We start from the raw sequence: 23,908 nt of genomic DNA on the forward strand, positions 1-23,908 counted from the left end.
TCTTCCATGGTCCCAGCCACTTGGAGAAGCAGCTCTACTGTCATGTGTACAGTGAAGTAACCTTGGACAAGATGACCATTAATCTATTTTTATGTCTTAATTTCATCTACCAATATGTTGTTTATTAACCCTATTCTACATATTTGCACAAATATGCGTTTGTTAAAAGGAATATGATGCTTCCTTCACAAATTCCACAGCAGACTTGTTTCGTCGTGTGGCAGTTCACAGACAGCCCAATGGTGTGTCATGAGCTGCAGCCCTGGGCACACTAAGTTGAGGGAAAGGGGAACAGTCGAAAGTTAACTGAAGTATGTAAAACTCTTCTCGTGTTTTTGAATGGATATTTTGATATTTTATAATCTCCTGGCCTTCAATCCTACTTACCCTAAATATCCTTCAATTTCACAGCAATTGCTGACCATCCAGGAAGAGTTAAACAACAAAAAGTCAGAACTGGAACAAGCAAAGGAGGAACAGTCACACACACAAGCATTACTTAAAGTTCTCCAGGAACAAGTAAGTGAAGGCAACAGCTCTGACTGGTGAACCCGTTCAGACCCGGACATACATCTCTCTGGTGCTAGTGCACTTCACTCAAGTTAATCTGTGGTACAACTAGCCTTCACCCTGTGCAGCCCCATAGCAGCTTTGCTCTGGAATTTATCATCTCTTTCCCAGCACCTCTATTTGCACTCTTAGGTACCTATTCAGACTACCCAAGCCTGCTAGTGATGCAAGAAAGTTTCTTCCAGAAGACAAAAGAATACTGATAAAGTTGAAAATATGACAGTGCAGATATATTTCCAAACAAGCAGCTCATTTCCTCTTAAGTATAACAAGGAGGAAATGAGTTTAGCATAACCTATGATACTCCTGCAGACATATGCATAAGAAGAACTGATTTATAGCAATATTTAAAAAATACCTTCCCTGTGCTTTGGGGCACTTACCTAACCATGGTGAGAACCAAACCTTGTGCATGAAGCCTGTAAATCTGATCGTCTCATCCTGGCTTCCTTTGATATTAAAGTGTGGCCTGACACTGATAAGTGGATGTGCAGGCACTATCTGCCAGCAGGTAAGATGGATGGCTCGGCCGCAGGGTGAAGTCTCAGCCCAGTGTCTGCTTGCCTGTTCTGGGCCTGCGCTTGCTGCCCCTGATGAAACAAAGGGCACCTGGAGGGAAGAATCACATATAGCAACTCCAACCCTAATCAAGTTTAAGTTGTTTTAAGTTAACTTACACAGGTTTATGAAAACATTATTTTATAATAAAAGTAACTGCAAAAGTGATGTTTTAAAAAATATGAAGGTGGGAGAGTGTGACCCTAGTCAGCTGTGACTCAGTCATTTTACAAGTGTTTATTTTTTAATGGTTTGGGATCAAAAAAACATATTTTTAGTTACTTTCCCCTAAAAGTATAAGTGGCTTGTGAGGGAAAAGTAAAGGTGTTGAATGCTTTATAAGCTTTTATAGCTTTGGATGAAGATGCTTTATAAAATTAAGCATTATTTTTATATAATGAACAAATATTCAGTAACAGACTGAGGCTGAACCTGATGGTTTTGAATAAGTTAGATTGAGCTGAAAAATGTTGTTGACTAAATTCACAAGATCTACTGTCTAGGAGACTGGAAGTCACCATTCTTTCCTCTTTTGCATTATTTGGTTCAAATTTGCTCCTGATTGAACCGACATTAGGTCTGACCTTTGGTGTTTATACTCCAGTGTGTGTGCCTATGCATTCTTCCTCTAAATAACTTAAATCCTTTGTTTTGATTAGAATCCAAACCCTAGTCATGAACATAGATTCTGAGTTCTGCAGAAAGTACTGATAGAGCATTGTTATGGTGTGCATTTTTAAAGAGAAAAGCACAAACGCAATCGTTGGTGAAGCATCACACTTCACTGTCCATTACTCAAAAAAAAATGGGGAATGTGAAGAAGATTCAGAATAACTAAAATTATTAAAAACCTATGAAATACCACAGGGAAGGAAGTGTTTTTAAGTCTACTGTACTATTTGAATGAAACAACTCTTTCCAAGCAAAGGCACTGAGAATACCTAAGTCTCAGTGGGCCCATAGCTGCCAAATGTGTCTGGGTGCTGTTAGCACAGCCGGGTTTTTTCCCAACAGCCCCTCTCCTGGAGCTGCTGTCACCCTTGCAGATGTGAGTGTGCAATGGACATGCTCCTTTCATCTCCTTGTAGCCACCCACCCACCCAGAGACATGCACTTAAAAACCCACCACTATCTCCAGGAGCATTGTCTCACAAGACTTTCTTTGGGCTCATGTAGAGTAACTACATGGGTAAACATATTTTCAGTTCCTGCATAGCTAGGGTCTAAATAAATGACCTACCTTCTAGAGATTCTGATTATTTTTGTCTGGAGTCTTGCATTACACATGCACACATACACACAGGAAAAGATACACCCTTCTCGGAAGACTTGGAATTTTGCTATTCAAAGTGACATGGGAATCCTGCAAAGAAAGACTAGATTTTAAGGGCTGAGCCTTACCCTCAGCAAGCCCCAACCCCCCAGGGAAAGGAGGCTCATTTCCCCAGTTCTCCATTTGCTAAGATACAGTTTCTGCAGGTCCCTCCAGCCTCCATTGGCCCCTGCCTCTCATCTTCTTTACAAAGGTGGTAACTTTCAACACCTGGAGCGTATTCACAACCCAGGTATCATCAGACACAATGTTGGGCCGCTCCTTCTGGAGGAGCAGAGCAGCAAAGGGAGAATGGGAAGCTGGCCAATCCCTAGGAGCAGAGCAGAAGTTTGCCTCAAGCTTCAGCTGTAGGGCAAGGGGAACCTACAGGAGGAAGACATGACCTGTGATCCTCTGGCAGCAGAGAGCAGGGTGCGACCATACTGGTGGACATGGAGAGATGAGAGCATGTGGGTAGTGGACAAAGAAGGATAGGGCAGAGTTCAAGGAGAACAAGGAGGAGGAAGATGTAATTTATTTAAAGGAGAGAAGAAGAGAAGGGGCACATTTATGCTAATTAGAGTATACAGGTAGAACACTTTGGTAGCATAGTTCTGTACTTTTGCTAAAGGAACAAAACCTTCTGAGCTAACGTCACTTTAATTCACAGAAGCAGGAGTTATAGGACCTAAGGCAGGATGAGCAGAGAGGATTGATAAAGAGGAAGAAGATGAGAAATACCTGCAATAGAAAAACGTGGAGGGCTTTTCTTAAGATCTTTTGTGCCCACTTAAAATAGATCATATTTTTATCACTGTGTGCTTTTCATATATGTCACACATTGCCCTTGCTCCCTTGTATTTGTTATGTGTAGAAATATCAATGACATAGCCCTAAAGAACAGCAGGCAGAATTTTTTTTGTAAGTGGGATTGGAGTGCTGTGTACAAGCCATAATCACCTCCACTGGTCCATAAGCAGCTACCCACACTCAATCTCTTCATGTCACCATTTTCTTTGGCAAAGCCCTTCTCTTAGCATGAGAAGCCATATGGCTTCTTGCTGAGAGTTTGAGATTGCCTTAAGAAATATAATGAAGCTTTCATGAATGATCCATGGGTGCAGACAATGGTATGGAGATTGCCTGAGTGAGGGGGGCTGGATGAAGGTGGACAAAGGGAGAAAAAGTGGGGACAATTGTAATAGCATAAACAATAAAATATAAATTAAAATGCAACTAATATTTAATATTAAAAAGTATGTACAATAGCAAGAAAAAAAACAATGTTCAAATCAAACACATTGATGATATACATGTATTTATTTTTTTCAAACTTTAAACATTGGTTTTCCACCATAAATTTTTTGTTTGAGACATTAAGAAGATACAGAGACACTACTTCTAAAATATAATAATCCAGGAGGAAGTACTGGAAACACTTACCCTTTGCCTTTCTTTGCTCTCTGCCTCCACATTTTGCTTCGAGTCAAGCTAGATAAATTGCCAATTAAAGGTTTCCAGAAATCACCTGATAGCTGATTACTCTCAATCCTTCAGAGAGTCGAGAGTAGTGTTTTCAAAGATTCACTGTTAAAAATCTCTTTTGAGAAATAGCTTTTCTACTAACGTCTCAGTGACTAAGGAGATGTCTTCCTAGTTCTTCCTTTATGTAAAGAAGCAAATCATCTTCTCTGAAGCCTCAAGAAACAATGCCAGTCATTCAAATATGTTTTTAAGAAGAACGTGTACAGTCCCACTGCAGCATATTAGAACAACCAAAAATATTCATCATTCATGAGCCACAGTTAGTATAATTTCATTTGGCTGGTGGCAACTTGCAAGCACTGCAGGGTTTAAGTTAATAGTAATACAACTCAGAAATGAAATCATTTTTTATTCTTAAGAACCAATTTTTTGTACATTCTATGCCTATGGAATTGCTTTCTAACCTTATTATTAAAAAAAATAATAACCAAGACTCATTTATTTTTTGCCAGCCATCAAGTTTCATAAAATATTGGTCTCAAACTGGGTTCTATAAAACTCATTAGAATTATGTACTCTGTGTTTTTTTCTTATTGGAAGTTTTATAAAGTGCTATGTCAGATGAAACAGAATTAATAGGATGATACACACTTAACAGATATGCCTGCTTATTAATTTTTTTTAATTTGCAGTTAAAAGGTACCAAGGAATTGGTTGAGACCAATGGCCACAGCCATGAGGACACAAATGTAGGTACCAAAAACCTGGTGTTTACTCTTGCTTGATGTTGGTTGAATGCTCACGGGAATGTGGCACTTTATTTGTAGCACAAAGGATGTGTACCTCTCAGTGGCTTATTAAGATTACTGTGTTTGGTTTAACAATAAAATATAGTAGCTAGGCACTGCAATTGTTAGCTCAGATTACGGATTATCAATTTAGAATTACTAGAGCTAATCTCTAGTAATTCTAATCTCAATGAATTTGTTTGATCCCTTTATATTTCCAGAACTATAAACCAATTCTGTGTTAGGAGGACAGATGGAATGAGACCCAACAGGGTAATAAGGTGGATATTTCATATGTATTTATTCAATTTGCCTGTGTAATGCAGGTGGTAATGAAATTATTGATATGTTAAAGAGGTATCAGAGCAAACCTCTTCTCCCAGAAAGTGTAACTATCTTCTATTTCAGACCCAGAACAGTAGCATGATGCATTTGTCTTCTTGATACAGATAGAATGGTATAAGAGCTCAGTTAGCATTCTTGACTTCCTCTTTTACTGTTCCTTGAATTGCCCCAAATTAGTCAATTACCCTTTGCCTTGGAAATTCTTTAGCCTCAGGTAGAATATTAAATACTATGTAGATTATTGGCCTTCCATATGTTTTATGGTTTTGTTTTTGTCTTTTAAAAAATATATTTGAGCCTTGGCTGGTGTGGCTTAGTGGGTTGAGCACCAGCCTGCAAACCAAAGGGTCACCAGTTCAATTCCCAGCCAGGGAACATGCTTGGGTTGCAGGCCAGGTGCCCAGTAGGGGGTGTGTGAGAAGCAACCACACATTGATATTTCTCTCTCTCTCTTTCTCCCTCCCTTCTTCTCTGTCTAAAAATAAAAATAAAATCTTTAAAATATATATTTGATATCTGTATGTATCTGATTACTCTCATCACAGAAAATGCTTACTAAACGATCCTTGTCACATAACACAGAGTCAGACATGGTAATAAACCTGATTAACTAGAGCTAGGGGAAATTATACATTTCATGTTCATTCTTGTTTTAATTATATACAGCAGAGTGCTTCACATTCAGAGTACCAAAAGCTCTGTCTTATTAATTACTGTTCCTACCAAACAGATATTTAACATATGATGCTTATTGAGAACCTACTGCATACATGGAATTCTGCTAAGTACAGAAGGGGTTGGTTTACAGAGAATTGTGAGGCTTGCTGTCTGTCCTCAAAGAACTTTTAAACAAGTTGATGGGTTAAAGAACACATGGACAATATACGAGGTGCAGTAATTGTAGAGGAAGGTGAGGCCGCTGTGATGTGATATAGTTTGAAATTCAAACTTTGCTGCTTATTAGCTGCTTATTAAGTAACTTGTCACTTGACAAGTTACCTAACCCCCCCAAGCTTCCTTTTCTTCATTTGTAAAAATTGATGACAGTGCCTACTTCAAAAACCATGATGTGTAATGAGCTGAAGAACGTGAACCTTAAGGTGTTATTATCAAGGTTTCTTTGTGCTGGATGATTAAGAATGGCTCCTTGGATCTGTGGCATTTGGGCTTGACTTTGAAGAATAAATAAAACTGAGAGAAAGAAGACATTCATTCAGAACTCCCATAGGAGATGTTGTGACCTAAGTAGAATCTGTCTTCCTCCAGTGTTTCATTCCCCACATCTTGCCCTGCAGCTCCTCTTCAGCCTCCCAGGGACCAGGGACACACTGCTGCCACATTCTCAGCCCAAACTTTCACACGTGCTCCCCTCAGCATCAGGCTGTCTGTGCCTCCCAAGGAAGCTGCAGTTGAATCCAGTAAGCCTGGAGGAATGGCAGTGTGCTTAAATTCTTGGTCTGTAAAGTGGGGGTGATATTACCTGTCTTTCCTTCCTCAAGGCTTAGTGTGAGACGCAAAGGAGATAATGGATTTGGAAGATCTTGGGAATTGTGAGGTTCTACCTGAGCAGGAGGTTGTTATTATTGTAAACTCATCTGCTGATTGAATCAAATTAGATGATACATGTAAAGGGAAGCCTAACACAATATCTAGCCATCTCTTAGGCTCTATTTTGAGGAATGTTGAAAGGCATTTATTATTAAGTGGGAAAAATGAAAGGAGATCATCTTTGAGGTCTTTGTCCTTTCTAGAGGAAAGTTTTTAGATTTTAAAAATACCCATCTAGAGTCCATGATGTGGGCTTTGTTGAAAGATAAGGTTCAAGTCTGATAGGAGGGAAGAATAGCACCTGAAGCAAGGTAGGGTGAGATATTTGTGGAGGGGCAGAACCCAGCACCTCACCACTGCTGGCCACGTCTCTCACCATGCAGAAGGCGAGGGTAGATTCAACAACCACTGCCTGTTTTTTCAGGGGATTCCCAGTATGTGAATTATTTGTTCTCTTTCTTGTCTCTAATATTGTCTCCTTTGGGCAGTTTCCCTAGCACCTCCACTAAGGTCATATGAAAGAAAAGGAACAAAAATGACTTATTTTGTGGCTATGCATTGAAAATGCTGGCAAAATATTTTCACGAAATATTTTTAAATGTTCAAAATACAGTCTAGGTGTCATCTGAAGTTTCTACCAGCCCTGTGGTGGTCAAAGAAGAATTTATTTTGTTCACTAAAAAACCATATGACCATGGCAAGTTATTTACCTTTTTTGAACTTCACCTTCCTCATCCTTAATGTGTTAAGTGAAAGTGCGTACATAAATACTTGGCCCAGAGTATGCACTCAACAAGTACTGATGACCTATTCTGGTATCAGTGTCAGTAGTATCTACTACAGTAGGCTGTACTTTGACGGATGAATTTTCATGCAGATCATGAGGTTTAAAGAAAGCCTCTAGTCCAGAGGTTGTTGACAGAGACATATAGATTGTGTGTGTGTGTGTGGGGGGTGTAATTAGTCACAGATGAGGGCAGGGATTTGCTATATTATCATTTATTAATAATTATACAGTAGATCAGGGCTGATATGGCTGGGAATTCTTGTGAGAGTTGATAAGCGTTTTCAAAAACTATACTATTATAAAAGTAAAAAGGAAAATTTTATATGCAACTAAAAATTACAGAAAAAATACAGAGTTAAAGAAAAATAACTTAGTGTTGTATTGCTCAAAGATAACCTTTATTAACATTTTAGTTCATTTCTGCCATATGCATGAATATGACCAGAGAGAAAAACCCATAAATAAACAATTTTTAAAAATATTATCACTCTTCGGTTTTTTAACTCTTTTATTTCTCATTATAAATATTTTTCTTGTCACCAAATGTTCCTCAAAGACATGATTCTTAATGGCTATATAAAGTAGATATAAAATAATAGAACCACATGCATATGTGTTAGGCATTTTTTAACTTCCCCTTTTTTGAGCTGTTATAAATAATGTTGCAATTAGCATGCCCATAAATCTTGATCTGCATCCCTTGTATTTGTTTACAGGGGATTCTGTATATTGATAGCTGTGTCATAAAGTCTGGCAGGGAGCTCCAGACTTACAGAACTGTCTGGCATTCAGAGCACAGTGTGACAGATGCTTACTTTTGGTATCCATTCGTCGTCCTGGGGGGATCCACCAGAAGATATGTTGAGTCTTGCACTTTACAAACAACCCTTTTGCCTTACTCTCAAGAGTTGAGAAGCTTACGGGATGCTAGGTACACGTAGATTTGGTCAGTTACTATTGTTTTTCTGTTGTTTTTACCTTTTATTGATCAACAATAGTATCTGACCAACACCTTGTCTGGTGTTCTTGAGGTCCTCAAACATAGGCACCCTTATGAGACCCACCATTGTCCCCACATCAAAAGATTTTCTGGGAGCCCATCGTGCCCATAAGGTTTTCTGAAGACTAATTGAAAACCATTAAAAATGGAGATCGAATGCAGAGTCCTTGTTCTCCAAGAGGACTGCACTTACCAGTTTTAAACAGGTTCTCTTTGTATTTGGAACTGGATATATTAATGAAAGTGGGGCAATTCAACCTTTTAAGTGTACCCAAGTTTGAAACTAGCCTTTATCACTGTTCCTTTAGAGACTTCTGTTATTCCAGATCAAACTTTCTTTCCTAAAAAGCAAAGATATGACATTTTTTTTCACCTCCATCTTTAAGCAGTCTTCCAATCTCTAGAAGTGCTGAATAACTAGCCTGGTCCCTGGTAATTATGCATAACAGATATCAAAGTCTTGTCCTCATCTAGCATCTTTTATGATGACCTTCCTCCCAGAGGCCTCTCCACCTATGATCCTTACATGTGTATGTTTGGTGAAAAGATGGAGGGGAAGGGAGAAGACACGAGAAACATAGGAACAAGTAAGAGGAATAAAATAAAGTGGCAGCTGAAGCCTGAGGTGTATGGTACAGTTTGGTGTAAGAGACTCCCATAAATATTCTCTCCTCCATCCTTGTTTCTGCTTTCAGAAAGTTGCTACCCCATATTCTCTATCTGCAGGCTCACACGTTAGGGTTAGAGAAATCATTTGCAATACATAAGGTAGTTTAATCTGTGATGCTGAAGGTTACCACTGTCAAGTAAAATACCCTTTCCATCTCACAAAGAAAATTCAAAAGACAAAACACTTCAGTTTTTCATGTTGCCTCCATAAGAAAGTAAATCCTCAGAGTTGTCTTTAAATCTGTCAGAGTAATGATGTTAGGAGTGTACAGAAGAAATACTGTGTGAAGAACATTCTTCAGGTTTAATACACAACAGAAAAAAGCTACTGTGAACCACATATTTTAATGATGTGCATGTCAGAACCCTGGAAGTGCCAAGTGCTGTGCCCACTTTCAAATGTGGCTTTCACCCTTTAGGCCATCAATTTTCAGCCAGTGTGTTGCAAGAATTTTTAAAACATGTGATACCTGACTATTTAGAAGTCAGTGACCTCTTTTTCTTTAGACTGTCATATTAAAAATGACAATAGCCAAAGCAACAATAGCCATCCAGTGTGAATATATCAAAATTCTTTTTTGTCAGGTCAGCAAAATATATATATTTTTGGTGTGTCACAGAGTTTTAGTAATTAGTTTATGTGTGCAATGAAATGAAAAGGTTGAAAATTGCTGCCTTAGGCAGGTAAGCATGTGTGCTAAGAACATATCATGATGTATTAAGCAAGGCCAGAAAGAAAAGGGAAACCCCACAGGGAAATAGGACCACACCCTCAAACAGCAAAAACCACTCAGGCTCTATCCTTTCCTCCCATTAACAACTTGCTGCCTCTCCTTGGGAGACCCAACACTGAACTAGAAGAGGAGTAGAGAAAATGGTAGGGACCACCTCACCATGAGGAGTCGCACCTCCTGCCCAGCCTCTCACAGGCACTGTCTGGGGCTCAGGAGCACTAGATACAGCCAGGCTGAGCCCGAGGAACCAGAGGTGTGAGGCTGCTGCTTGTCACAGTTCTTTCAGCCCCTCATGTCTTTCTTCTCACTGTTTCCTGCTGTCCCTGGCCTGTACTGAGTCTCTCAGTTTGGGTTCCCACATAGCCTGCCATCCTTTGTTATTCAGTAAATTGACAAATATCCACTGAAGTGTGAGGGTTCAGAACAGATCCAGGTGCCAAATGGCCTGGTTTCAACCCTGGCTTTGCCAGTAACTGTCTGGGCAACCCTGAGTGATATGCTGAATGCCTGAACCACCCTTTTTCTCACTTCTAAAATGAAGGTAATAATCATACCTACCCCACTGTGTTAATGTGAGCATTGTGTACAGTGCTGGTGCGATCAGTACATGTTAGGTACTATTAGTTCTCCAGCCTTCCATGTTCCAGGTGCTGTGTGAGGTTCTAGCAAGATGTGGTTGATGCCCTAGGTGAAGCTGACTCACTGTCCTTACCCAAATTTGTCCACTGTGTCATGTCATCATGACTCACTGTCCTTGTCTTCAGGACATGTTGACAGTTTGAATAATGGAGTTGAGGTAGTTTATGTGCATGTCTGTAAAAACTCTCCAGAGGCAAGGCCTTTATCAGAAGGATGGACTCCATGGAGAGGAGAGCCTGGTGGCAGTGGGATGCAGTGCGTGGGTATGCAGGTGACAAGACACCTGAAAAACTCAACTGCAAAGTCAGAGGCCACTTTGTCTTCCTTCAGGGAAGGATGGACCCATGTCTCTAAATATCTGAGGGTGTAGATGTCTGAAATCCATAAGGTAGACTTTTCATGGACTAATATTTCCTCTACCCTGCAGTATACAACCCTGTTTGTATATTAAATGCTCACACCTAGAACCTGGTCTTTTCCTCAAGTTACAGCTCCTGTAAATCCTTGCTTTTTTCCTGCTGATGCTTTCTTCCCCACCTTCACCCCACTCCACTCTCTGCACCCGCCTGCCCCACCACCCCCAGCTACCTTCTTCCAGCTAGGGTGCCGTGTTTTCTGCAGTGAAATTCGTAATCTCACCTGAAAAGCCCCACTCACATTCCAACACAGCATTCTCGGAAAAGACTGATGGCTGGTGGAGACCCTGAGAGTGCACCTACTTCCCAGCAGGTGCAGAGCTGCAAGGAAGGATGAGCAAGGGAGCTGCCTTCACAGACAGGCAGGAGCTGGCTTCCTAGTTAGAGCTTTGTTTCCAGTAAATACTCAAGAGATTTCCTTACCAAGCACCTCCCTGCCAACTGACAGTGTGTTCCCACTGCTGGGCCACAGTTTGTCCTACGTGTCAGGACAGGAGTTGGTAGGACCTGCTTGGCCATTAGTGGATTTGGAGCATGTAACTAGATTAGTACATGTTTAATAAAGATGACAGGTTGGGTTCAGAGACGTGGAATTACCTTCTTTCCCCAGGCCAAATTTAAAGAGAAACAGGAAAAGGCAAAAAAAATCAGCTCTCTGTGAGATGGTCTGACATGTATGTGGATACCTGTGGCTAAAGCTGAAATATGAAACAAACCTTTTACATTTTAAAGATTGTACTTCCCCCAAAAGTCTAGTGGCAATGCTATCTGATATAGAAGCCAAACCAATACATACATATAGATGCTCTTATATGTATGTATGCATAAAAGTGCCATTTTCTTTTTGTGAAAAGTTTGGAAACTGCAGAAAAACATAAAGAAAAAAACTATCTGCAATCTCACCACTCAGAAATTAGTGTTTTCATTTCTTTGTATTTCCTTCATCTTTGTCTATGTGCATAGATAGAAAGATAGATAGATATAGATATAGATATATATAACCAAATTTATAGCTTATATGGGCTACTTAACAGCCTATATATTTTTCTAATAAGTCATGCACATTTCCCTGTGTTAATGAATATTCTCTTAGTACGACTTTTAATAAGTGCCTAATACTTCATGCCACAAATTTGCTCTAGTTTTTTAATCATTCCCTGCCATAGGACTTTAAAATGTTATTTGTCATTGATAGTAGGCAATGAATATTCTTTTATAATGTATTATCTAACTTAACCACTTTTTTAAAAGATTTTATTTATTTATTTTTAGAGAGGAAGCAAAGGAGAGGAGAGAAATATCAATGTATGGTTGCCTCTCGTGTGTCCCCTGCTGGGAACTGGCCTGCAACCCAGGCATGTGCCCTGACTGGGAATTGAACCGTGATATTCTGGTTCACAGGCCCACACTCAATCCACTGAACTACACCAGCCAGGGCTAACCACTTTTTAAATGAAGCTTTTCCACTTGATTGGAATTTAGAGATAGAGATTCACTGCTTCTTTTAAGAGATCCAGTTCAGCCCCTACGTGGTAAGTGATGCAATTATCAGCCAATGATAGTGTCTGGGTATTATCACATAGAGAGGATTCTGAACTCCTCAACAGGTGAGGAAAATAACTCCCAAGAATATTTGCATTCTGAAAACAAAGGCAAATCGTGTGTACTTCACAAATAATTTAGAATGATACTGAGGTGCGTCATTTAGGATTTTGTGCTGTGAACTGTAGGTTGGTGCTCCTGGTGTTCTATGGATGGCAGAGCCTGTTTTTTGTGTGGATCCCAGACCCAGGCTCATGGACCCAGGCCCCCCACCCAAATGGGGCTTGTCTATCCTCTCAGGAGAATAGATGACATTCAGAAGAGTTATCAATTAAAAGAACAAAAGAGTTCTAGCACTAAACTGAAAATTAAGGCTTTATTTCTAACACTGCTAAGAAAATTAGTGTAAGCTCCAAACGACAAATGAGAGAGGCATACATAAAGATACGAACATGACTGGAGTGCAAGGAATAATGTTAAAGTCAAGTAAACCTTACTTGGGCTTCTGTCTTGGTGACTCTGCCTCCCGTGAGATATAGCTTAGCACTGTCTGGCGTGTTCATCGAAAATGAACAGAGGGAAAGTTTAGGAACACTTATGAAAAAAGCCAGGAACCCAGAGGGTGGACAGAATTTCCTTCTAGTTTCTCTGGAAGACAGAAGAGAGTCAGGAGCCTCCTTTGCTCAAGGAACTTCTGTTCCTACTGATGTGTCAGCAGGATTAAAGATGAGAAAACAGTGAGGAACAGAGATTCACCCATAGTAAGTCAACCTCCTCTTATTAGTTCTGTAAGTTTACTCAGGAACCATAGCTTCCAAGATGGTTGTGGTTGTTGTTTAGAATATTAAACATTCCACAGTGACTTCCACACTCCTGGTTTCTGCTCACCACACAAGAGCCCAGGACAGGGAGAGGTATGAACATACCAGGAAGGGCTGGCACCAGCCTTGGTCCACCCACCATCTGTAACGCTGGCCTTCCTCAAGGATTCTCTGCTCGGCTCTCCCTGGTTCTTCTGGAATAGTCCTGAAATGCCACGAAGGGCAGTCACTCTCTGTTTACACACATTGCTCACCACCAGAGCCACAACTCACTGAGCTGTGGCATTTCTTTGAGGAAATGTGTAGGAAGATGACAAAGAAGAAAAGTAGGTGGAAAGTGAGAAGGAAGAAAAAAGGGGGTGAAGGGCAGAAAAGACAGCTGTAGGAAGATGCCCATCAGCCCTTCCAAATCCACCAAGCAGGCAGAATAGCAGTGCCTTCACCATCCCATACTTCCCAGCAAACTCCAGTAATGAAATCTGCCTTCACTGAAGCTGTGTTTGTGGTGAAACACAGTATACACACTTAGTGAAAACTTTAGCCAAAAATAAGGTTCTCAGATTCAAATCAAAAAGTTCAGGAGTTAATCTTCAAATAAAATATTAGTAGGCTTCCTAGGGGAAACTATATATGTGTGTGTGTGTGTGTTATATATACATTTGCATATGCATATGTGTGTATACATATATTCACCCCCACACATATACATTCATATTCAAACACAGCACCCACAATAAAGTAAAGTGTGTTCTAGTCATTCAACCTCAAAAGTCTTCCCAGCTCTGATGGAAATGCCCTTCTCCATTTCCCCCTTCTCTGTCTGGGGTCTAATAGGAATCATCCCTAGCGGTGAGTCCACTGCTTCCTGCTCTAGCTTCACCTCCCTGCCTCCTGGCCTGCACATGGTACCCAGAGGGACTCCAGATCAAAGATCAGCCAATAGCCCAGCTGCTCACCCGGGAGGCAGATACCGTGTTTGTTTGTAGCCACTCATAACTGGGCATTGTAATCAAACCACCAAGAAGGTCGCACTCCTGACCCTTGTGCCTTTAAATCTAATTTAGGATATCACAAAATTTCAGAACTTCAGTGAACTACACCTCAGTGTAAATCCTGTTCTAATTCACACAATGGAAAAGTTAAACTCTGAAGAAAAGTTGATCTCAAAAGGGAAAGGCTTTCACATTTTCTGTTCTTTATAGAAATGCTATAGGATTTTCCTGAAGAAGTGGGTCTGCAGCCCTTAGCTGTTGGCTCTGGTGTCAGAGCCAGAGAGGCCACGCTGTCTCTGGGCAGCAGCCTGCCTGTAAATATGTGAAGAGTCACCAGGGACTCGGAAGTGGTCCCTTGCCAGGTATATGGTAGCCAGTCTCTGAAAGCTCTGCAGGTTCCCCTGAAAAGACTCACCAGCTTTGGAATGATTAATGTTTTTTTTCAGATTTCTATTCATTTGATTATTTTTTCCAAGAAAATTCGATTTGCCTCTGACTTCCCAACCCTGACATTGGAATTGTGGAGGAGATTTGTGACTGTGATGCTCAGCATCACCATCGTTTTTATTACGTCAGCTTCCCCATGAGATTACAGAGTGGCTTTCTCTGGGCAATTTCCAGACTGTTCAATGTATGCTGATGAGCTATATATGTTTATGAGGCTTTCAGAATCTAATTTTCACAGGCAGTTTCTTTCCCTGCCAACTTTGAGAATGATGGCTTAGAATGATGAGAAAGATCTACAATTGCAATCTGTGTAAGGTTCCCGCACTGTGTAGGTATAATTCCTGCTTCCTCACTCCACATAACACACATACCCACAAACATGAGCATAGTATGTCTCATAGCTGTAAGCTTACGTATTGTTCCTTACTATTTTACACAACAGTATTCAAATTGCTCCTTTTGGTAAGAACAGAATAATTATTGGCCTAGTTATGTTGAATAAATGGTTTTTGTTAACAGGTCGAATTCAGCTAACTCTACCATTCATTAAAAATTCTAATTAGAATTTTTATTGATAATTTCACTTCCCATCTATCATGTCATTCTTTCTGCCTGCAATGCAAATTCTACATGTTTTTAAGCCCATCTAAATTCCTATTTCTTGGTGACTTATCCTAAGATCAGACCAAAGCAATTAATCATCTTCTCCATATTCCCACAGTATTTATCATTGTGAACATTCTGAACACCCAAGTTGTGATAGGTCTGTCTCCTTAACTCAGGTCTAAGTGTCTTAAGGGAGGTGATGTATATGTGTGCTTTACAGAACCTAATGCACTGATGAGCCTATGTAGATGGGTACATTTGTAATACATGTATTATATGTATTAGATGTACCCAATTGACAAGTAGAATACTTATCAGTTGATGAGTGAACTGACTTAGAATTTCCAGCAGCTTCAGACAGCCCTATGAATCTCTTTGGCCTGGTTAGGTAAGAGTTGCAAACACTTCCTTCTGTATATTATCTGCAGCTAATCTTGAAAATGAACACCTTTAGTAGGGAAATATAGAATCTAAAGAACTTGAGACACATGGTCATAAACTAAAGGGGGGAATGGTGGGGGTGGGGAGGTGCAGGGTGGAGAGGAATGAAGGGGGAATAGAATAACTGTAATGGCATAATCAATAAAATAAAAATTAAAAAAAAAGAAAATGAACACCTTTAATTCCAGTTCACTTTAAGATGTGTACATAAATCTTGTAGACTATGAAAGCTAGAATAGAGGTGGTAGGGATCACCTCATCTAACTTTCTTATTTTATAAATTTTAATTTGGTGTATATTTTCTGGCCTGATTGTTGTGTCCCTGCATACATTTTTGAAGGCAATACATCTCAAACTTTAGTAAGCAACAGAATCAAAGGGAGAGCTTTTTAAAACACAGATTGCTGGGCTCCACCCTAGAGTTTAAGATTGGGTAGGTGTGAGGCAGGGCCTGAGAATTTACATTTCTAATAAGCACCCAGGTGATGCCAGTGCTGCCAGTCTGTGGACCACACTTTCAGCAACTGCTGTCTACTCTCCATCCCAGACTAGGTCAAGTGCGGCTCTGGGCTTCTATAGCACCTGAGGCCAATCCTTGCCATAGCCTTTATCACACTGTATTTTAATATATTTTACATGCCTCTCTATCTTGTAGGTTCTTATTATTCATTCTTGAATTCTGTTGTCTAGAACGAAGTCTGCCATAAATACTCAATAAATACTTGATAAATGGAGAGTGGTGGAGGCTGATAAATTCCAATTAAATTGTACTGAACTGAGGTGTCATGAGACCGTAGTCTAAATGTTGAACTTAGTTACTTTCAACCCAAAGAGAAAAATATACAATTAGTAATTGCAAGGCTCTGGTTCATAAGAAATCACATTCATTTGGAGTACACAGAAGATAGGTGGACTGTCAACTAGCTACTCCTAACTTCTCCATCCAAGTCCATGTGCTAGGCAGTGCAGTAAGTTGGGACCACATCTGATCACAGCCTAGTCACTGTCCTCAAAGGGCACACTGCCCATTGAGGAGATAGCATATGACTAAAGAGGATAATCCACAAAGATTGGTCCTTTCAGTAAGGGAGAAGACTTGGGTTGGATTAGGGTCTTGCACGAAATCGAAAAGTTGTGGTTATCTGAGAGGTACCAAAGACAGAAGGCTGTACAGACTAATAGCTAGAGAGTCTGACTGCCTGTGCCTTTGGAACCACTACTTTTTAGGTATGTTAGCTTCAGAAGTTATTTGTGCCTCAATTTTTTTTAATCTGTAAAATAGAGATTATAGTATCAGAACCTGGCATCTACCAACCACTCAGTAAGGGCTAACTATTAATATTATCATCATCATTATTAGTTATACCATTTTCTATTTAAAGGATCTCAAATTCTACATTGATCGGGTACCATGCATCAGCAATTCAGAACACTGAGTTCTTGGAATATTTATCATGTATGGCATATGCAAGAAGGCAGTGAAGAAAAGGAACTGGATTTTTTGTGTTGGAAGGGAGGGAATATTTAACATTAACTAAGATCTCATAGAATGCCCAGTAAACCTTGTGAAATTTGACTTTACTTTAATAATAATGAAATGTCTCTCTTTCTCATTTATCCATTTGTGTCCCATCCATTCTCATGACCTAATTTACCACTACAAAGGTCAAAAGACTCTAAAACTTTAATGTTATCATTAGTAATGTAAACTCAGCAGGTGAAAATTATGATAGTGGGTGCTTTGTAGCACAGAAAAATAAGAAATATCATAGTGAGAAATAGCCTGGGAAAATAACATGCCAGGAACACCATAATACAATTAATCTTCACCAGCAATAGAGTCAGTATCATACACGATAAATCAACCCAACTAATTCTGGATGCACATAAATACATTTAAAAGTATTTCACTTTATTTTCTTCTGTTTGCTTTCTCCATTTTTATTGGTAGAGGAGATTTTTCATGTCAGTACTTTTTCAGGTTATGAAGGGAATGAACTTGCATAGATGTAGCTAGGTGCATCACATTTTCAATAGTGATTAGAAACACAATGTTTTTGAGATCAAGTGTATTTTTTCATTTGGTAACATCTACAGTGGCATATAGAAAACTAAAAATAAAATACTAAAACCTACACTTTAAATCATGAATGAAGTTACTAGAATACAAATAAATTTTTCCCATATCTAGATCATTTTTATTTACTATGGCTGTCATGAAACTATGCCAAAAGAGAGTAATTTAATTGTCATCTTAAGACCCCAGTTTAAGTGTGGCAAGAACTGTGATATCCATAATTAAGTGATAATCCAGGCAACACTGATGCTCTTGGTATTTAATAGAAATGGTTACAAAATTGAAATTACTCTTTCTCATCAAAGTCTTTGTTCTCTAATTAAAAGTATATGTGAGGACCATCCAAGTTTCCCAAATAGAAACTAAACAATAATATATACATATATGCATGTGTGTGCACATATACAACACATATACACACATGTATATACCAAGGTCTGTCCAGAAAAAGTTCCGCCATTGTTAACATAATGAGAACAGTTTGTATGATCCTGATGTAACCTGGCAGCCAAGCAGAGTGGATTGGAATGTGAATGTGTGAACAGTGACAACTTCACTATACTAGTCAGTGGGGGCAGTAGACTCTGTTGAGTGGGCATGTATACTGTGTGGCCATCACATTCAAAATGATTCAGCAAAAAGAGCAACAAATCTGCATCAGACTTTGTGTTAAGCTTAAACATTCCTCCATGGAAACTATTCAGATGATTCAGAAGGCTTTCAGGGACAATGCAGTGAATGCAGTACAAATAAAAGCATGGCACAAACACTTCAAAGATGGTTGAGAATCAGTTCAGAGTGATCCATGTTCTGGAAGGCCTGCAACAAACAGAGCTCCTGAGAATGTTAAACATGTATGGACTGCAGTCGAGAAAGATTGGTGACTGACAGTGTGAGAACTAGAAGCTGATCTGGGGGTTGACACAGGGTTTTGGCATGAAATGTGTTGGGCAAAATTTGTTCCATGGCTTCTGCTACCAGAGCAGGAAGAATATGGTGCTGCAGTTGCTAATGACCTGATTCAAACCCAACCAATGAACCAGATTTCCTGAAGAAGGTCCTAACTTTGAAGGGGACTGAGGTGTCATTGTCCTATGTACAATGTTTATTGTATCTTTTACATTCAATAAATGTCTCTTTTTCATAGTGTGTGGCTGGATACTTTATGGACAGACCTTGGTATACATTATGATATTATTATATATATATGTATATAGGAGGAGGGTTATATATGAAATACAGGGTGAGGCAAAAGTAAGTTTACAGTTTATCCTTGTATTATTTATTAATTATTATATTATTTTCCATAATATTTAAGTGTTAATAGTGCTTATACCTGGGTAATAGTAAAAGGTGAAAGATTTATGCAATCTGAAGAGAAACCAGAGTATATATCTGGGTAATAGAATTTCAGTTAATTTTACTTTCATTTTATATTTTGTAAATTTTCCACATTGGACATGTATATATATAATATTTCTAATGGGAAAACCAAGGAAGGTTGTTATTAAGAATTAAAGTGAACTAAAGAATTGTCTTAAATTTTGGAAAAGAAAAAGAAAAAGTTTATGAGCTTATATTATGGTCTCCAAAAAAGTTAATATTTAAATTAAAAACATATTGAAAGCATTAATAATAGATACAGATTCAAAATTAACTTTTTTTACCTTATTTAATCTAAGATAATAAAGAAATTATTTTACTTTAAAATGACACAACAACAAATGCATTTAGGGACCAAAAGGACATAAAATATCCAAACTGATTGCATTGTTTTTTTCACTGCCCAGTGTATATATTCCTCATAGACCTTATAAATTGCCACAGGCCAAAGGTACTGACTGAACCTATGAGGCCAGTCAGTTTCACCTGCAATATTTACCCTCTCTACGAAGTAACAGATTCATTTGATGTAATTCAACAAATATTATTACTAAAGGTCTAAAATGAGTTCTTTCTTTTTTTTTTTTTTTAAAGATTTTATTTATTTATCCTTTAGAGGGAAAGGGAAGGAGAGAGGGAGAGAAACATCAATGTATGGTTGCCTTTCGTGCGTCCCCTGCTGGGAATTGGCCTGCAGGGAACTGGCCTGCAACCCAGGAATGTGCCCTGACTGGGAATCGAACCGCGATTGTCTGGTTCACAGGCCTGTGCTCAATCCACTGAGCTACACCAGCCAGGGCTTTAAAATGAGTTCTTTCAAAAAATACTGTTTACAGATTTAGTATGTGAGAACTATGCTAGGTTCTGAAAACATTGTTCCTGTGTGGAGAAATGATTACAGGTAGAGCCATCACATAAAGTCCAGGCAGGGACACTTTTGGAAGTGACAGGAATAACAGGTGTACACTGGGACCATGCAGGATAGGGAGAGACAGAAGCTGGGCTGCAGAATCACTCCCAGCCCAGACTTTCTCCTGACTCGGGCCCTGTATTTCCAGCTGCCTTCCCAAGACCTCACATCCAGTATTTTTAAAGTATTGGAGCCAGTACTTCTCATTCTTTATGATCTTTAAATCTGGTATCATTATTCTGCTAGTCATCAGACTTGTTTAAATTTTTTAAAAACTCACTTCCCTTTTCTCTGCTTCACAGGCACAGAATTCGTCCACTGTTCCTTTAGAATGGCTCCTGCACCCCTCTTTTCCCTCTTTTTCTTCCTACTTAGTGGTTCTGCTTTGCTGCCACAGGCATAAGCCCCCTGCCTGAGCCTGTTCACCTGCTTGGCCAGTCCTGCACATGGCCCACACTTGTTCTTTGGAGTGCTGCTTTGACCTCAGCTTTCCTCCACCAGCATCTTCCAACCAAAGCACGTGTGCTGCCTCTTCCTCATTCCCAGAACTCTGCCTTTGAAATCCTTCCCTGTTGCACACCCTATGGTTACAAATCAAACTCATACAAAGGAAATGTGTCACTACCTAACAGCAGCAGCCAGCCAGTCCCCTGTCCCTAGCAACACAGCTCCTCAACCAGGCCCCTCCTGGCTTCCTGCCTTGCTCACCTTTGTAGTCTGTGAGAGTCACTGCTCATTGGTCCTGCCTGGAGCCCCTGCTGGCTCCCAAATGGCCAGGAATGTGGGCATCCCTCAGGAAAGGACTCACTCCCAGTGCTCAATAGATACTTTCAATCGAATTGACAAAGATGATGATAGGTACCAGGAGTGCAATCAAAAGGGGCAGGCTAGCACAGTGGTTAAAACTCTGGAGTGAGAAAACATTGGTTCAAATCCCAAGTCTGCTTCTTAACTAACTATGTGAGCTTCAGCAAGTCATTAGCCTCACTATGCCTCAATTTCCTCATCTTTAAAATGGGAAAGCAACAGTATTGACATAGGGCTATAATAAGGGTTAAATAAGTTCATATTTGTAAAGTTCTTATAATACTGCCTATACATACTAAGCACTATATAAGTGTTTATTAAATAAATACAACCAAGGATGACCTAAAAGGAAGGCTATCAGGAGAAATGCTATCTCCAGATATCTATAGCACCTAAACCACACCTGTCTTTCTTGAAAGGCTCCTTTTTAGGACCTATAACTAGTTCTCCCTATTTTAATCATAAGATTTCTAAGAGTTAGAAATCTTAGAAAACACAGTTCTTGGGATTATCTAAGAACATAATGAATGAACTCCATGGCCAGCAATTAAACCCCAATGAGGTAGAACATCTTAGCATGTAAAATGTGGTTGTTTTGTAATAAATTGCTGAATCTTATCTGAGGGCAGGAGTCCCATAGTTCTGCTTTCAAATTGTCTCTCTGAGGCTGAAGCCTATTGGGGCCTCTTTTTTCCCTCATGCAGACCCTGGACATCAAAGGCTTCTGGGGAAAGGGCACAGGTGGCTCGGGGCCCATAGCTCTCTGCACTGGTGCTAAACTGATACTAACGGGGCCTTGGGACTTCTGACCCACAGAAAATTCCTGAGATCCTGTTTGCTCCTGGGGATTAACAACTTCTTACTTTCCCTTGAACCACAAGAAATTTTGAAGCTTCTCAGTCACTCATTCTCATCAGTCCTTTTCTCATCCATTTGGTTTTTTATTGTCCCCACCCTGCCTCCTCTTCCCTTTCTAATTTTTATTGGCATTGAAATCCAGGATAAGTACATTTTCAAGTTAGCTGCCCGTATCAAGCTGATGGGTTCATTCTGAAGGGAAGCTCCAACTCAGGGTAAAGGGCACAGAGCAACCATAGAATTTTGGAACAAAAAGATACTGTAGATCATATGTTTCTATAAGCAGAAATAAGAAAACAAAGGTACACAGCAAGTCAGTAGCAATTAAAACCAGTATGCTGTGTCCAAATCCATCATTTGTTTACTATTTCAGGCCATTTTTTGGTGGGTCACTCCATTTATCAGCCACTGGGCACCTACTACATGTTTGTCACTGGCTAGTCACTGAGGAATATAGCTTGAAGGTTATTGGAGACTGGTATATCACTTGACAGATTGCTTGTGGTACTTTGGAAAAAAAGAGAAAGAACATTGAGTAAAGGATATTGAAATAGCTGACTGGTATCTTGAGTGTGGTCTACAGAGACCCTGGTTTCATGGAGTGTAATATTTGAGTCGGGTCTAGAACCAAACAGCAAAACAAGGCCATGGAACAAGGAAAGCAGAGAAGGAATAAGAGCCTTGTGGTGTGGTATTGGCAGAGTGGGAGGTGACATGGTCTGTCTTTACCGGACAGATCTTGACAACTGTCCCACTCACCTTGCATGCACTAATAGCTGTAAGACTGCCAGCCTTTGGAGGGCCACAGGGAAAGTCATATTGTGGCGGGCTCCCTATTTAGCATGTATGTGTAGGGGAGTGTCACTCAGTGTGTTATTCAGTGAAGTAGTCAGCTACTCTGTGCTTCCATATAGCTCTTCAAAATGGCATCTGTATATCTTTAGCTTTTTATTCCTTTTTAAATTTTAAGAATAACAGCCCTGGCTTGTGTGGCTCAGTGGATTGAGTGCCACCCTGTGAACCAAAGTGTCACTGGTTCTATTCCCAGTCTGGGGCACATGCCTGGGTTGCAGGCCAGGTCCCCAGTAGGGGCCACAAGAGAGGCAACCATGCACTAATGTTTCTCTCCCTCTCTTTCTCCCTCCCTTCCCTTCTCTAAAACAAATAAATAAAATCTTAAAAAAATAAAATAAATTCTAAGGATAGCAGTATAACAACATTGCCATAGAACATGTAGAAAATAGAAAAATATGCACTATTTGGGCACTACCACAGTTAGTTTATATATTTTTGCATACATATTTTTATATGATTGCAGTCAGAGTTTTATACATAATTCTCACATGGATTCAGAACCCCAAGTATATATTATGCACATGTTCCATATCCAGTCAGTTCTGAGAATAATAATGGTAATAATGATGCCACAATATATTCATAGATGTTGTAATTTTCAGAAGCAATGTCTCACATATAACATTTAGTCCTCAGAGAAACCCCAGAGAACTCAGGGCAACAAACGTAGGTTATTTATCCCTGTCTTACATAAGAGGGAGTTAAGCGATGCCCTGCCTACAGTTATGCAGCACGTAAATAATGGTGACAGAATTAGAACACAGTTGCACTCAGCCATGCCTCTTCACCTTGTCAGGTGAATGACTGCCCTAAAGGAGTTGCTGGTTTTGTTGAAGAAACAAACACCAGTGAAAGCCAATTCTGTCTAAATGTGTAAGTGATCAACTGTCACATAAATGACATAGGAAATGTGATGAAATAAGGAAACCTTGCAAGTAGCTTGGAACAAATGCCTCTGAAAAATATGGGACTTGTATTGTGTGTAAAAATGTAATTAGGGAGTGGTGAAGAAAAGGGAAGAGAGGGCTCGCTCAGGGTCAGCCAGTTCTTAATGGAAGAGCCAAGGCTAAAGAATGCTCTCCTACCACCTCATGGCCATCTCTCATTGTCAGTCTGAACTGGCCAGTAGTAAATTCAAGCACACAAGCCCAATGATCAAGTGATGATAAGAAACAGAGTTAAAAAGTACAATGATATCCTGGCTGGTGTAGCTCAGTGGATTGAGTGTGGGCCTGTGAAAGGGTCACTGGTTCAATTCCCAGTCAGGGCACATGCCTGGGTTGCAGGCCAGGTCCCCAGTAGGGGACACATGAGAGGC

The 23,908-nt window shown here is 39.8% G+C and overlaps 1 protein-coding gene across 3 annotated transcripts in view; it reads left to right on the forward strand.

Moving 5' to 3' along the window:
- ENOX1 (ecto-NOX disulfide-thiol exchanger 1) overlaps positions 1-23,908 on the forward strand; it is a 700,008-nt gene that overhangs the window by 610,316 nt on the left and 65,784 nt on the right. For all 3 annotated transcript variants that reach the window (XM_053665398.1, XM_053665399.1, XM_037132222.2), the window contains 2 exons: positions 412-519; positions 4,618-4,674. In XM_053665398.1, the coding sequence (XP_053521373.1) occupies positions 412-519; positions 4,618-4,674 (165 nt within the window). The remainder of the gene's footprint in view (positions 1-411; positions 520-4,617; positions 4,675-23,908) is intronic.

The sequence above is a fragment of the Artibeus jamaicensis genome, unplaced genomic scaffold (assembly GCF_021234435.1).
Source record: "Artibeus jamaicensis isolate MK-2021 breed Jamaican fruit bat unplaced genomic scaffold, CSHL_Jam_final contig_414, whole genome shotgun sequence".
NCBI classification, from domain to species: Eukaryota; Metazoa; Chordata; class Mammalia; order Chiroptera; family Phyllostomidae; genus Artibeus; species Artibeus jamaicensis.